Source organism: Piliocolobus tephrosceles, chromosome 2, assembly GCF_002776525.5.
Source record: "Piliocolobus tephrosceles isolate RC106 chromosome 2, ASM277652v3, whole genome shotgun sequence".
Classification (NCBI taxonomy): Eukaryota; Metazoa; Chordata; class Mammalia; order Primates; family Cercopithecidae; genus Piliocolobus; species Piliocolobus tephrosceles.
In genome coordinates, this window is record NC_045435.1 from 89,862,874 (window position 1) to 89,879,192 (window position 16,319).

The window sequence follows — 16,319 nt, forward strand, 5'->3', positions numbered from 1 at the left end:
TCAGACCCCATTCCACTCTTCTGCTGTTTCGGGGTCTCACACTTAGGTGTCTTCTCTGACCAACCTCCCACTCCTTCCCAATGCCCTTTCTGCAAATCCCAGTTGGAATCCACGGACCCTCTGGAGATCCATACAATAGAGCATGGCAGGGAGACTGGGGCCTGGAACATGCCCCTGCCTGGTGCTCTGGTCACTTTCCTCAGCCACACCTGCACCAGGGCTGTGCGCTGGCTGGTGGGAAAGAGGGAGTGAAGCAATTGCAGCTAGAGGGCCAGCCGCCCTGCCAGGTGGGCCATGGTGACTCATCAATATCTGGGGGAACATCTATCAAAGAAGAGACATCAATGGTGAAGCAAGCGTTCAACGTGGTTCTGGTTTCAGGGCTCCCACCTGAGACTCTGTGAAACCAGCCAGCTGGGTGATTGCTCAGAGAGTGAAGGAGGCGATACCAGGTCCCTGCAGAGGTGTAAGGCCTGGGACTTCCACTCTGGCTCCACTGTCTGGGGCTGGGAGAAGATCCCCTGCAGCCCAGTGTGGATCCATCTGTGAGTGGACAGCCTCTGCCACACTAGTTCTTTTGGAGCAACCCATTCTTGGCATTCCCTTACTCAGTGCCCTAGTGGCCACTTTCAGGGACACCACAAGTTGTGTTGAGGCAGTTACGGAGTGTGGAGTTTTCAGAAATCAACTGAATAAATGTTTGGAGAGTCTCCTGTTTCTAAAGCTCTGCTCACTGGGGAGTTTGGTTGAATATAACATACTCTATAGAGAACTGGCTTCCCATTTAACTAAGGAAGCTATTTATGGTTCTTACTAAAACGTAGAAGGACAGGTGAGGCCCTGCCTCCTCAGACATGAGCTCTAGGGATGGTTTTAGCCAATGAGTCTTGTTCCCTGTATGCCTGTTATAGCCATCAGCATCTCTGCAGGGGGCTCTGTAGTTGAGTTTAACAGTCTCTACAGTTAGGGATAGGGGATCAAGAGACACTGGAACTGGGCCCAGGAGTGAAGTTCGGGTGTGAGAAATATTTCTCCTCATCTACTGCTTCTCCTTGCTGCTCCCTCCCACTTGGCTACCAAAGATGCGATCCCATCGGGAGAAGGGCAAGAGAGATTCACTGTAGTATACATAGGTTCTCTCCTCTCATTACAAAGTCTGGTGTCCTGGAGTCTCTCTGTCTAGCTGCTGATCAACCCCCTCCCAACCTCTTGCCCTTTGCCCTTCTAGCATTGAATGTTTAACCCCCAGGTATGGGTGGGCTTCAGTGGACAGTCTGTATCAGTCCCTTCTGTTGCCTGAGAAAGGCTGAGGCCGAGAGACTGAGAGCTTACATCAAACCCAGTCTCTTAATGAATATAGCACCACCTGCTTTAAGAAACCACTGATTTATTCATAGATTAATAAAACAAATTTAACTTTTTCCTAGAACATCCCATTACAGCGTTCTTGGTCAGCAGATAGCTTTCTCCATCTCGTGGCTTGCTCTCAGTCCTGTAGTTAACGCTTTACCTGCATCAGAATCCCCTAAGGCTTGTGAAATACAGATTACTGGCCGTACAGTGGCTCATGCCTATAATCCCAGCTACTTGGGAGACTAAGGCAGGAGGATCCCTTGAGGCCAAGAGCTTGAGACCAGCCTGAGCATGTAACATGTCTCTTAAAAAAAGTTAACTGGGGATGGTGGCCTGTGCCTGTAGTCCCAGCTACTCTGGAGGCTGAGCAGGAAGACGTCTTGAGCCCAGGAGTTTGAGGCTGCAGAGATGTGTAATCACACTACTGCCCTCCAGCTTGGGGAACAGGAGGAAACCTCATCTCTTAAAACAAAATTACAGATTCCTGGTTCCTGGTTCCACCCCTGGAGTTTTCAATCCTGTAGGTCTGGGATGGGGCCTACGTTCTCTGTCTTTCAGATAGAAAGACCTTAAAAGAATGTACATTTACCCAAAAGACCTAAAGAATGTCCATTTCTAAGTTCCTGGCTGATGCTAATACTGCTGGTCTGGAGACCTCACTTTGAGAAGCAATGCTCTGCATTAACAAGAATGGAAAAGGCAACCTCCTGTTGACTGCCTTGGCATGGGAGTGGCACACATCACCTCAATTCATGCGGACCCACTTAAGTGCCAGGCTGGGGAGGGAATGTGGCTCCAAGTCTAGCTGATCACCTCCCAATCTCTGCCATACCTAGCAGATCCAAAGACAGCATCTTCTGCAAAAAATCCCTGTGGAAACCCAAGGCCTGGCACAAACCACCCCATTCCTTTTAGCTGCCACGATCTTACTGGTTGTCTGTGGAAGAGGACACATGCGTTTCCTTTCTCTGGTCTCCCCCGAGAGTCCTTATTTTATAGTGGTCTTAGATCCAGCTCAAATACCACTTTTTCAAATACATCTTCTCTGATTCCACAGCCTTACCGTTCTTTTCCTTATTTGTGCTTTCTCCATCTTTCCAGATTCTCAAAGCAAGAGTAATTGTGAAACTCTCCAGTGCACTGGGCCCAGGGAATCAAGGGTGTAGTCAGAGGCTGGGCAACAAGATGCCATTAGTAGTCCAGGGATGTGGTGCACCTTCACCGGCCAGGTTCTCGGGGCATTGTCACCAACTTAAAACCCTTGGGGGTGCTTTCATGAGGCCCGCCACGCTGGGAGCAATCACAGACACAGGGCTCCTCAAGAACAGGCAGGAGGTGGAGGTGAGGGAAATGCGTCAGTTTTGTGGGGAGCTGTCAGGAGTTCCCGGCGCCATCACGTGCTACAGTGCAGTCACGTGTGCCGACGCCAGGCACGTGCCGGGCTCTCGGGAACCGTCTCCGCAGCCGCCAGGTGGCACCTCCCCAGCCTCATGGCCGTCTCGCCGTTGAGCCTCGGCGTGGGGCCCGGAACCTCCAGGCCCTCGGTCCTGAGCCGCCACGTCCTGCTGCCGCTGCTTCTTCTGCTGCCGCTGAGCTGGGGTGAGGTGGGCGCTCCTCCACCGCTCTACCTTCCTTCTCCCGGGCCCCCAGCCCTGCTCCGCCCCCGGCTCCGTGCCTGGCCTTGGAGGCGGGGGACTGCCCCTTGGGTGTGGCTGCCTACTCCTGGGTCGGGGATTTTTGCGGCCCACGCACCCCTCGATCAGCTTTCCTCTACTACTCGCTCCCAGGACCTCGCTAGGGCAATTGCAGGATCTCAAACTCCTGCCCCCTCTGGCCTCCTCCGTCAGGCTACACCTGTCCTACAGCCCCCTGGAACAGCGTTGTGGGGAACCCCTGCCTTGTCTTCTCCACTGGCAGTCTTTTCCTTCACTCCCAGTCTGGACACCGTGGCTAATGTCCGAGCCGCCCTCAGGCCTCTCCTAGGCTCCCCCTCCACCCCCCGCTGTGATCTTCCTACGGAGCTGAGCCCCACTGGAGACCCACTTGGACATGCTCTTTGGCCCAGGAAAATTCTTGGTCCCCATCCACTACAGGAATATTCTAAAATTCACCTTCTTCCCAGATCCTCTATTCCAACCCAGCTTGCCTCCCTAGCAGCCCATCATTCCCTCAGAAAACACAGGATTCAGGTGCTGTCTTCCTGAACCCAATCCCCAAACCCACAGGGACTCCCCCAAGCTGGATTGCTCAGCACTACCCTCACCGACTTCTTTAGGAGTCAGAGAGACCTGCTTCTGGTGCAGGGCCAGCGGCTCACCTGTGCCCTGCTGTGTGGGCTCTTCCTGTAGGACACTCCCTCCACCATCCTCCCTCATAGGTACCCTCTTGTTTTCGCTTTGCTGATTTTCCTCCCCCATCTCTTGCCTCTTCACTGCCAGACCTCCCAATTGTCTTCACTCCATGCTTCCCACCGGTGCCTCCTCGCTCCCCACTTAACCCTTAGCTCCTTCCTGGGCTGTCTCCACCCTGATCATCCCTGACCTTTGTACCACTCCCTCCTCTTTCATTTTCTGCAGTCTCCTGATTCTCCTCTACCTCAAGGGTAACTCCCCCTCTCCTCTGTGTCTGTCCCATGCCACAGACATGTTCATCCCTGACGTGTTTGTGCCCCCTAAGCTGCTCTCTTTTTCCTGCTTGTCCCCTCTTAACTGCTCACTGGGTGAACTCACTTGAGCTGCCATTTATGTGATGGTGCCTCATAAAACATGTCTGGATGTGCAGCTGCCTCCTGGACATCTCTACCTGAAAGACCTGGAAACATCTCAACCCCTTGGGGTCAATGCTGAGGTCTTCTTCTTCCTGCCAACTGGCTTCTCTCATTGTTTCCTAACTAAGTGGATGGCAGCCACTTTTCTCCAAAACCAGAAACTGGGGTGTGATCCTAGACCCACCCATGTGCCTAAGTCCCCCACACAGCTCACCATGTCTGTTCTCACAGCCACTTCCTCATTCAGACCTCCTCATTTCTTGCCTTGGTTCCGCAGAGCCTCTGGTGGGATCTCAGTGCCCTCAGTCTTGTCATGTTCCTGTCTAATATCTATACTGCTTTCACAATACAAGCCTGGCTCAGTCATACCTCTGTTGATCTCCCTTTTCCCAGAGGCTCTCACCCTGGCTTCTTGGCTCAGCTTTCGAGGCCTTCATGACTGATGCCTGACTCTCCTCCCCTGGCTCATCTCTTGCCATCACAGGCCTTGCCTCTCTTCCTCTGGAGTCTCTGGCATACAGGATGAAGTTCCTCCTGCAAGGAATGTGATGATCACTTTTCATTTCTGTTTCACCTTCTCATCTTTAACACCTGGCACAGTAAGCCCTCCTACCACTGAAGTGTTCTTTTCTGTCCACCAGTTCTTCTGGGGTCCCCTGAAGCCTGCCGCCCTGTCCCTGCACTGATCTCATGCAGGTGGTTGTGTATTTACCTCTGTCCACGCTGCTGGACACTGTATTCCTTGAGAGTAGGCTCTATTTGACACGCCTCTGTCTCCCTAGCCTCTGGCTCCAGGCTGGGAACAGAGTGAGAGATTAGGACCTATTTGGTGAATGAATGAATGAACTAATTTTAAAATGCACATCTTTGCTGTCATTCTGTCATGAATACTTGCTTCATCTCTGTCCCTCTTTTCTCCTCCAGGTTATAAACAGGACACAAACAATCCAGGTAGGTAGGGTGAGATCCTGCTGCAGGAAAAGCTGAAGCTCTTGGGAGGGTATGTCTGAAGGGAGTCACATAGACAGTGGTTCTGGGTCTGTAGGAAACAGGCATTTGGTCTAAGGGGCCTGTTTTCTAAAGAACAGCCTGCAGCTACCAGAACATACAGACCTAACAGTCTAGAGGAAAGAGGATCTTGGCCTGCCATAGGAATGCTGAGCCTCTTGGAATTCTGCCCAGGCCTCATCTCAGACCCTTTTGCACACAGAACCTTTCGAGCTCTAAGCCGTTCAGTTGCAGATAGAGCTTCCTGGGCCTTGTGGCAGTGTCAGCAGAGAGCCCAGCTCTTCTGGGTTTCCTGTCTTTTTCCTTACACTTTAGGCATGGAGAGTTGGGTTACTCCTGTTCTTCAGTTTATGGGCCTCCATTCTCATTGGTCCTGCCAGAACTCTACCCTGATTCGTTATAGATTGGATGACTGATGGATTAAGTTAGTTATCCTTGTTTCTGTCCAGGCTCCACTCCCATTCCCCCTTCTCCACCCGCTTAATCTTTCTGGGGGATCATTCTGTTTGTGTGTGCTCTTGTAAAAACACATATTGCTGTCTTGTGTGTGTGTATTTTTAATTTACATAAATGGTATGTTCTCTGTATCTCTTTTTGTTCTCCCCTCTTTTAATTCAGCCTCATTAAGACATTTTTAAAATTTGGAAATAATTTTAAACTTACAAAACACTGCAAAAATACAAGTAGTACAAGGAACACACACACATATAATTTTTTTCAGAATCAGTGGAGGGTAACATACAGCATGGCTCTTTATTGCTAAATACTTTGGTATGTATTTTCTAAAAATATTATCTTCCATAACAACAGTACACTTAACAACTTCAAAAGTGTACGTTGATACCATACTTTTATCTACCATCCATATTCTAATGTGGTCAGTTCTTCAGACTCCTATTTCAGCAGTGCATGAAGGTGTATAGGTTGGCACAGACCTACCAACCCTTAGTGTGATCCTGCTTTTACATTTTTTGCCAATCTAATAGATTAAAAAATCACTTATTGATTTAATTTTCATTTTTCTCATTACTGATGAGTTTGATCATGTCTCAATATATTGTCGGCTTCTTGAGTTTCCTCTTCTAATAAATTGCTTGTCTCTATCCTTTGCCTATTACCTTTGTTTTTTTTTCTTGTTGGTTTCCTAAAGTTTCTTGCATATTTCTAATAAAAGTCTTGTGTTCATTTTAGATATTGCAAATATTTCCTCCCTATCTGTCCTCTGTCTGTTAACTTTGTTCCCGGGCCAAAAACCCCTCGATTTTGATATAATCAGGTTAATCAGTTTATGCTTTATGGTTTGTGTTTGAGGTTTTAAGGAGTCCTTTCCTACTTCATGTCATATGATTTATTAATTTTACAGTTTTACCTTTCACCTTTAGATCTTCAAGTGCTATTAGTAAGGAATCCAGTTTTGGTTTTCTTATTTCTCTTATATTGAGCCAGTTTTCCCAACACCACGTACTTAACAGTCCTTCTTTTACCCACTGATTATGGTGGCTCCTTTATTTACATCAAGTTTGTGCAGCACATGGAACAATCTCAAGTTTTCTATTCTTTTCCGTTGTCACTTTCCATTGTCTGTCCTTGTGACAGTACCACATTGTTTTTATTATTATGGCTTTCACATGTGTCTTAATATCTGCTAGGACAAATGGCCCTTCTTTGCTGTGCTTTTTCAAAGACTGAGCTATTCATAGAACTTTGTTTTTCTGTTTCAGTTTCAGAATAAGTTTATCAAGTTTCTTAAAAATTCTAACTTACAAAATGAATTTATAGATTAATTTTGGAAAAATTACATCTAAAATATTTAGCTGTCTTTTTTTCTTGCTTTCTTTTTTCTTTTTTTTGAGACAGAATCTTGCACTATCGCCCAAGCTGGAGTGCAGTGGTGTGATCTCAGCTCACTGCAACCTCTGGCCCCCGGGTTCAAGCAATTCTCCTGCCTCAGCCTCCTGAGTAGTTGGGATTACAGGCGTCCGCCACCACGCCCAGCTAATTTTTTGTATTTTTAGTAGAGACGGGGTTTCACTATGTTGGCCAGGCTGGTCTCGAACTCTTGATCTCGTGATCTGCTTGCCTCTGCTTCCCAAAGTGCTGGGATTACAGGCATAAGCCACCGTGCCAGGCCTTAACTGTTCTTTTAAAAGCAGGGATTGTCTTGCCATTTATGCTGATCATTTTCTGTGTCCTTTATTAGAGTTTTAAATTTATTACCACAGGAGTCTTATGTGGTGTTAGGTGAGTTAATTCTATGAACTTTAGCATTTTTTGCTGCTGAAAATATATCTGACTTCAGTATATTTTCTAGTTGGTTGTGCTGGGATAGAAAAACATTATCGTTTTTAAAAGGAAATTGTTTTATTGAAGTATTATATGCATTCCAAAAAGCACAAATTATGAAGGTCCAGCCGAAGGAATTGTCACACAGTGAGCACACCTGTGTTATCACCACCCAGGTTAAAAAGTAGAATAAGTATGTAGAGAGGCCGAAGCGTGAGGATTGCTTGAGCCCAGGAGTTTGAGACCAGCCCTGGCAACATAGCAAGACTGTGTCTATAAAAAATTATTAAAAAATTAGCCAGGTGTCGTGGCAACCGCCTGTAGTCCCAGTGACTCGGGAGGCTGAGGTGAGAGGATCGCTTGAGCCTGGGAGGTCAAGGCTGCAGTGAGCAGTGACACTGCACTGCAGCCTGGGTGATAGAGCAAGACCCTGTCTCAGAAAAAAAAAAAACGAAAAAAAAAAAAAAGTAGGCTAAACCAGCACCCAGCAGCCCCCTTGCATTCTCTCAATTATTTCCTCTGCCCTCCTTCCACAAAGTGTCCTTATTCCTGGTCTCTGGTGGGATAGGTTCTTTTCCACCTGTTCTTTAGTGTTGTATGATGTTTGTTGTAAGTTTGGGGTATATCTAACTTTTGTAAAGTTAAGGATTTTCCGTCTATTTCTAGTTTAATAAGAGGGGTTTTTTTTGTAAGTCATAAATATGTGTTAAATTTTTCAAATGCCTTTTTCTGTGTCCATGGAGGAAAGCACATGGTCTTTCTGTCTTCAGATTGTTAGAGCCTTTTATGTGGAGAATCCACTGAGAATTCTTCTAATGTGGAACCAGCCTTGCGCTCCTGGGCCAATCCTTAATCATCATGGTGCATTGATTTTTTAAAAATACAGTGTTAGCTACTATTTCATTTAGAATGCTTGTGTCTGTGTTTCTTCATACGTTCATACAACCATATAACTTGACTGATAGAACTGTGTGCAGACTGAGTGTGTGGCCTGTGAGTGAGGGGCCTCTGGGGTCTCGCTGCTGGCACTTTGAATATTCAATGTGAAAACTTCTGACACAGAAGTCAAGAGCTTCTCTTGACTCTGAGCAGTGTGGGGGACAGAGGCCTTCTGCATCTAAGAAAATGCAGCAAGCATTATAGCTTTTCAGAAGTGGTGGAGGAAATTCCCCAGATGCAAGAAAAGGCATTTCTTGCCTTGGGGCTCCTTCTCTGCTTGCCTTTGTTTTGAGGTCCTGGGCTGAAGGCTCCCTGGGACTCAGAATCTCTCTCTCTCCATGTGTCTGCCTTGATGCTTTTTACCTCTGTCATTGTCACTTCCCATCAAGCTCTTGGGCAGAGGCCATTGCCCTTCTCTCGCCCTCACTCTCCCCATCTCCGAAATGGGAAGAGGCCCTGACTTTACAGCTTTGTGCACATTGGCCCTGTAGGGCGTCTAGGTCTCAGTCTTTCTCATCCTTCTCTATGTGGCTGCTGTGTCTCCCCGGCACACTTCTTCCTGAAGCCTGTGGTGAGCCCTGGTGGTCGGAGGATTTGGAAATGACCCGCCATTGGCCCTGGGAGGTGAGCCTCCGGATGGAAAATGAGCACGTATGTGGAGGGGCCATCATTGACCCCAGCTGGGTGGTGACTGCGGCCCACTGCATCCAAGGGTGAGTGTGGCCCATATGTCCAGGGCTTGGAGACCACGAGCTACCATGGGCCCAGTCCAGCTTCCTCATTTCCTGAGTGAAACAGTGTGGGAGGGAGGGAGGGAAGGAGGAAGTGGGAAGGGCATCTGGGATAGGTGAGAATTGTGTTCGGGGTCTCCTAGGGACCAGGGACTGAGCTAGGGCAGGAGCCCCAAGCAACAAAGATTGCGCCCTCAACTGAGCAACAGGAAAACCCAGAACATGCCCCCTACCCCATCACACGTGAGAGCATATGTGTACACCAACACTTCCACACCTGCATGCACAGCACACAGACCAGGCCACCTTGAATCAGTTTGAATGATGAATGAGGAGGCAGGCAGCTCTCCGAACGTCAGCGCCCTCAGGCTAGATTAGGCAGATGGGGTGGAGGCAGGACTCCTGCTAAGGGGGTAGGGCTGCATCCCTGCAGGAGTAGGGTAGGAGTGTGTTCCTGCTTGGGAGTCTGATACCTACCAAGTGGGGCTCTCTGTCTCCCACAGCACCAAAGAGTACTCAGTGGTGCTTGGCACCTCCAAGCTGCAGCCCATGAACTTCAGCAGGGCCGTCCAGGTCCCTGTGAGGGACATCATTATGCACCCCAAGTACTGGGGCCGGACCTTCATCATGGGTGACGTTGCCCTTGTCCACCTTCAAACACCTGTCACCTTCAGTGAGTATGTGCAGCCCATCTGCCTCCCGGAACCCAACTTCAACCTGAAGGTTGGGACACAGTGTTGGGTGACTGGCTGGAGCCAGGTTAAGCAGCGCTTTTCAGGTGAGCAGGATGGGATGGGAGGTAGGTGCGGTACCACCGAGAGCATACTCCTTTCTTTCTGGGGCCTTTCCTGCTGGACCTGGTTCTCTGAATGTGTTAGGACCACTCCTCATGTGGTGACCATTGTCACTGTTTATGTGGACACCTCATTCAGGCCTGGTAGTGCCTGGGCTGGGCATGACCATCTGTGTCTTACAGAAGCTCAGAACTGGGCATTCACTCATTCATTCACTTGACACACTTTGAGTGTCAGTACCCAGCCCTTGGGATTAGAAATGCATGCCCTGCCTGGAGGGAAGTCGTGATTGGGTGTGGGTGTGGGCACAGGCTGAGGAAAACAAGGCAAAGTTCTTGTCTGGTGGTCTTTAGATCCAGCTGGGAGGGATCTGGAATGAGCTCTGGGTAGAGGGACTGCCTTGAGGCCCTGGAGGAGGAGCGAGTGTTAACGAAGGTGGAGAGAGCGGCCATGCCAGCAGAGCTGACAGTCTGCAGGGAAGCCGCATGGGGCTGGGCACCAGATTGGAAGCAGCTGCAATGAGACTTGAGTTATGGTTGGCTTGGTTCAGAAGCAGAGTTTCCCAAGAAGGGGATCTGGACTCAGAGCCTTTGAGGGCGGGGACTTCTCAGACAAGGCCTGCACTGCAGGCGGAGGGGGGGGGGTAAAGGAGGGGAGGGTGTGGAGGTATAACAGGGGGTGGCTGGGCTGAGTCTCCAGAGTGAAGGGGACAGGACCCTGGACAGAGGTCAGGGTTGGGTGAAGTGAGAGGTCACTGCTTACCCTCCTGGGCTCCACAGCCAACTCCACGCTGACCCCAGAGCTGCAGGAGGCTGAGGTGTTTATCATGGACAACAAGAGGTGTGACCAGCATTACCACAAGAAGTCCTTCTTTCCCCCAGTTGTCCCCCTTGTCCTGGGGGACATGATCTGTGCCACTAATTATGGAGAAAACTTGTGCTATGTGAGTTTCTGGGAGTTTCTGGTAGCTCCACTTCTGTTGGGAACCACTCCCAGGCAGTTCCCTGGGGCAGGGTTGGCCCAGCCTCCCTCTGTCACCATCACCTGGCGGTGCTCTGCTCCTGTCTTCCTTCCCCTGTGATGCTGACTTTTGCCCCGGTTCTGGGGTATGGGTCCCAGCTGAGGAGCCAAAAGAGGCCCCCAAGTAGTGAGGCCCTGGGGGAGTGAAAACCCTCCCAGCAGAGCTCAGAGGGTGGGCATGGGTCCCCAGGGCCCCGCAGGCCCAGCTGGACCCACAGCCTCCATCACTCCTCTCTTTTTGTCTAGGGGGATTCTGGAGGGCCATTGGCTTGTGAAGTTGAGGGCAGATGGATTCTGGCTGGGGTGTTGTCCTGGGAAAAGGCCTGTGCCAAGGCACAGAATCCAGGCGTGTACACCCGCGTCACCAAATACACCAAATGGATCAAGAAGCAAATGAGCAATGGCGCCTTCTCAGGTCCCTGCACCTCTGCCTGCCTCCTGTTCCTGTCCTGGCTGCTGCAGCCCCGGATGGGCTTCTGACCTCCCTACCCCTTCCTCTTCCTGCCTTGCCTTTGCTGAATGGGGCCAGATGGAGGTTTGACCAAGGTCATGTGTCCATCTTCAACAAGAGCCAGGGTGGGGAAGAGTAACCCCTGGGAGAATGGGTCTGGCGTTGGCATCCTGGTGAGAAGTGTGGTGGATGACCAGGCCTTGGGTGAGCAGGAGAAGGGAAGTGCAGCCTGGAAGGATTCTGGAACCTGGGACCAGGAGAGCAGGGATTAAACATGTGCAAACTTGAGCTGACTCTTTTCTCTTTTCTGGGGTAGTCCTGGAGGTTGGCCGCGGGTGGGATGGCAGAGCTTCCTGGAATTAAGTCTGCCAGGAGCCTCTCTGGAGTGGCGACTGCTGGTTTTTGCTGTATCACTAGTGCTGGGGCTTACGAAAAAGGTCTGGGCCTGTGACCTCAGTTTCCTTGTCTGTAAAGTAGGCATGCTGTTAAGGGAACAGTTGAAACATGCAGGCTTTTAGGCTGCAGTAGGAGTGACTCACGATAGTACTCCAAAAGCAGCTTTCTTTCTTTTTTTTAAACGGATTATAAAAGTCGTGCATGTTTATTGTAGAAAATTAGAAAACATAGTTGAACCTAAAGAAAGGAGATTTCCCCTGGAGTCCCACCACGTAGAGACCTTTGCTTCTCATTTTGGTATATTTTCTTCTACATTTTTTTCTTAAAAAATATTGCTCATAATCTTTTTTTTTTTTTTTTTTTTTAAGAAAAAAAGTAGAAGAAAATATACCAAAATGAGAAGTGGATGCCTCCATGTGGCTATTTTATTGCTCTTTTTGTAACCTCCTGAGTAGTGTGCTTAGTTCATTATTTTAGACTTCCTTGTGTTCTAGTATTTTCAGTTAATTCCGTAAATTTTCCTCTGAGTCCCACTTTAGCCATATTTCACAGGATTTGATACGTACTGGCCTCATTGTCATTCATTTCTGTATTGCTTATAATTTCACAGTATATTTCTTATTTAGCCCAAGAGTTATATAGAAGGGTGTTATTTAATTTCCTGGTGGTTAGTTCTAGGGAGGAATGAGAGTTTCTTTTTCTCTATATCACTACAGTCATATGCCACATAATGACATTTCAGTCGATTACAGACCACATATACAAGAGTGGTTCCGTAAGATTATAATGGAGCATATATAGAAAACTGATATATGGTACTTGATAGTGGCATTGCAGACAAGTAAGGGAAATGACCGATATTCAGTAATGGTGCTGGGACATTTGGTTTTCCTGATGAAAAAGTACATATACATAAAAATATATATGTACCATCTAGGTGTGTGTAAGCACAGTCTTATGTTTGCATGGTGATGAAATTGCCTAACAATGCATTTCTCACACTGTATCCCTGTCATTAAGTGATGCACGACTGAATATGAATTTAATTATTTCTGCATTTTTGAATTTTTTGAGGTTTTATTTGTGGCTTAGTATTTGGTTAGTCTTAGTGAGTGTCACTTGTGCATCTGAAATGAAAGTGTGTGTTTTCACGAATGTTCATTGCAACACTATTCACAAGAGCCAAGACATGGAATCAACCTAAAGGCCCATCAATGACGCTGGATAAAGAAAATGTGTTACACAAACACTGTGGAATACTATGCAGCCATAAAAAAGATGAGATATGTATTTTGCGGGAAAATGGATGGAGCTGGAGGCCATTATCCTTAGCAAACTAATGCAGGAACAGAAAACCAAATACCATATGTTCTCACTTATAAGTGGGAGCTAAATGATGAGAACACGTGGACACATAGAGGGGAACAACAGCAGCATTGTTCCTGGGGTCTCCTTGGTTTTAGTGATCTAAGAGAGGAGGGAGAGGAGCAGAAAAAATCACTGTTGGATCCAAGGCATAGTATCTGGGTGATGAAATAATCTGTATAACAAACCCCCGTGACACAAGTTTACTTAAGTAACAAACCTGCACATGTACTCCCGAACCTAAAAGTTAAAAGCGTGTGTTTTAGAACAAAGTTTGAGGCATAACTGATTGGATCAGGCTTGTTGATTGTGTTATTCAAATTATCTCAACACCTAACATATTTTACGGCTACATGATTTGTTGATTTCTAAGAAGTTTACTGCAAAAATTAAGAATTTGTCTATTTCTTCTTGCACAATTCTTCCTTTCTATGTTTCAAAGCTGTGTTGTGAGGAATACAGGGTTCATGCCTGCTGTATTATCTTAGTGGGTTACACCCTACCAATAGAAAACATGCCCTTTGTCCCATGTAACATTACTTGTTTTTTCAAAGATCCAGATCAGAGTTCATTTTTAATTTTGGCGGTTCTTCTAATTGATTAAGGTATAATTTTATATTTTGTACTTTTTTTCCTTCAGATTTTCCTCTGGTTTATTTTCTACATTTTACAGTTTTTTTGATTGGAGTATTTAGGTCATTTATTTTCATTCTCTGTTATTCAATAATAAATATCTTTAAGGTTATAAATTTGCTTGGGCACACCCAAAAAGGTTTTTAAATAATGTATTGTTCTACTTATTAGTATTATTTTATTAGTAGTTGTATAGCTCTTCCATCTCTCAAGGACAGAGTGAGTTGGAGAAGACTCTCCCACTGCAAGAGAGATTTTCCAATTTCTCATGTTTTGCTGATTGATTTTGTTTCATATGTTTGATGTTATTTTATTGATGGACAGAACTTTATGATGTTACATATTGCAGTTTGTGCCTTTTTCAACACAAAATAGCTTTCTTTTTCTGTTTAAATCATTTGTCTTGAATCATTTTTAAAGATTAATATTGCCATTGCCACTTTGGCTTGCATATAAATATGTTTCTGCCTATCTTTTAAAAATTTAATTAATTTCTAATTTTTTAAATTAATATTTTTTGAGACAGGGTCTCATTCTGTTGCCCAGTCTGCAGTGCAGTGGCGTGATCTCAGCTCACCACAATCTCAGCCTCCCGGGTAGCTGGGACCACAGGCGCATGCCACCACACCTGGCTAATTTTTAAAATTTTTTGTAAAGACGAGGTCTCACTATGTTGGCTACGCTGGTGTCGAACTCCTGGGCTCAAGCCATCCGCCCGCCCCAGCCTCCCGAAGTTCTGGAATTGCAGGTGTGAGCCACCAAGCCCAGCCGTATCTTTTTACTTTCACCCTTTTTATGCCGGTTTGTTTTTGGTGTGTCTCTAATAAGTAGTATGTGGATGGGTTTTTTTCTACCCAATATGAGGATCTTTTTATTTTAAAAGTAGAATTCTATGCATTCACATTGGTTGTGATAACAGATATGCCTGATCTGTTATTCAGTCATCCTGTTTTGTTTTATTGATTGGTTGTTTCCCCCAAAGAATTATTTTCTGCAAAGAGAGAAGAGTGATCGCGTTTCTCTTCTCTGAAGTTTCTCTTTTCTTTCTCCTTTCCCTTTCTATGTCTTTCCCCCTGGAGGGAATCTGATTGTAGAGATAATAATTTCCTTGATTTTCTACCATATATCTCTAAATTAGTTAGTTTTGCCTGTTTTGAATTTCGTACAGTACACAGACTGTATCCGACTTCTTTCGCTCAGAATACGGTGATGAGAGTCACCATCTAGTTAGGTGTAGCAGCAGCTCATCCATTCTCACCGCTGCTGAAGATTCTGTGTAGCTGTTGCACCTTGGATGGCAGTTGGGTAGTTTCCAGCTGAGACTCTTCCCAACAGCGCTGCTAGTGAACAGTCTCTTGCACTTGTCCTGCTGCATCTGTGTAGTTTCTAGGGCATGAAGCCAGGAGTGGAACTGTGGGTTGTGGGGTAGGCACACTTTCTGCTCTGCTAAATGATTCCAAACAGTCGTTTACAGTGGTCATGCCAGTTTATCTCCCCAGCAGTGTGTGAACAACCTCGTCACTCCGTGTCCTTGGCAGCACTGGCTGCAGGGTGGAGCAGGAGCTTCCTGCATGGACAGTGTGAGGAGCCTGGGATCCTTGGGAGGGGAGACCTCAGGGGAGTGGTCATGAGGTGTCCCCAGATGTCATTCATTCTGCTGATTCGTGAAAGCAGCTTCCTCTCAGGAAGCCACCTTCCCAGGTTAAACATACCTAGATTTCCTCAGCCCAGGAGCTCTTCTCTTGAAAATACAGACCCTGGGCTGGGCAGAGTGGCTCATGCTTGTAATCCATGGAGCTTGAGACCACCCTGGGCAGCACAGTGAGACCTCGTCTCTAAAAAGATTTTTAAAAAATTAGCCAGGTATGATGGTGCACACCTGTGGTCCTAGCTACTCAGGAGGCTGAGGTAGGAGGATTGCTTGAGCCTGGGAGGTGGAGGCTGCAATGAACTATGATCTCACCACCATCACACTCCAGCATGGTGACAAAGTGAGACCCTGTCTGAAAAAAAAAAAAAAAAAAGGAAAGAAAAGTAAAGAAATTACAGACTCTGAGGGAAAAAAGAAACCTCCAGTTCCCCCTCAATCACACCACATACTACAGGAACTAGTTATCTTCCTCTCAGTGCCTCAGTTTCCACACCTCCGGGGGAATGAGAGGGGGTTCACAAAGAAACCTGGGCTGGGCACTAGGGTGCCTCATGGGCTAGGCACCAGGCACTGTCATGAGCCAAGCATGTCGTACTGTCACAGGCTCAGAACTATGCACTGGGGGCACCATCAAAGCCAAGGCTGGGGTACACTGCAGAGAACTGGGCCCAGGAGGCACTGTCATGGGCCGAGCACCAGGAGTACCGCTCCAGGGAGGTTCCTGACAGCAGCATCACCTTGTGGCCCTGGCAGGGCCTTGCCATGACCACACTGCCTCCTTCTCAGAGTCCTGTGACTGCCACAGCCAGGTAGGTCCCCAACCCTGGGGCAGATGCCTACTCCCCACAGTCATAAACACACAATCCATGAGTTCTAGAATCTTGGCACAGTGGAGGCGCCGCACCCCCTCTGCCTCCACATCCCATTA

The 16,319-nt window shown here is 47.3% G+C and overlaps 1 protein-coding gene across 1 annotated transcript; it reads left to right on the top strand.

Annotated features, from left to right (window-relative positions):
- The first annotated feature begins 8,950 nt into the window (after positions 1-8,950).
- On the top strand, positions 8,951-11,634 carry PRSS45P. Its single transcript, XM_023231371.1, has 4 exons — positions 8,951-9,063; positions 9,585-9,859; positions 10,655-10,818; positions 11,142-11,634. Exons 1-4 carry the CDS (start codon positions 8,951-8,953, stop codon positions 11,373-11,375), a joined length of 786 nt encoding a protein of 261 aa, XP_023087139.1. The 3' UTR covers positions 11,376-11,634.
- The last annotated feature ends 4,685 nt before the right edge of the window (positions 11,635-16,319 follow it).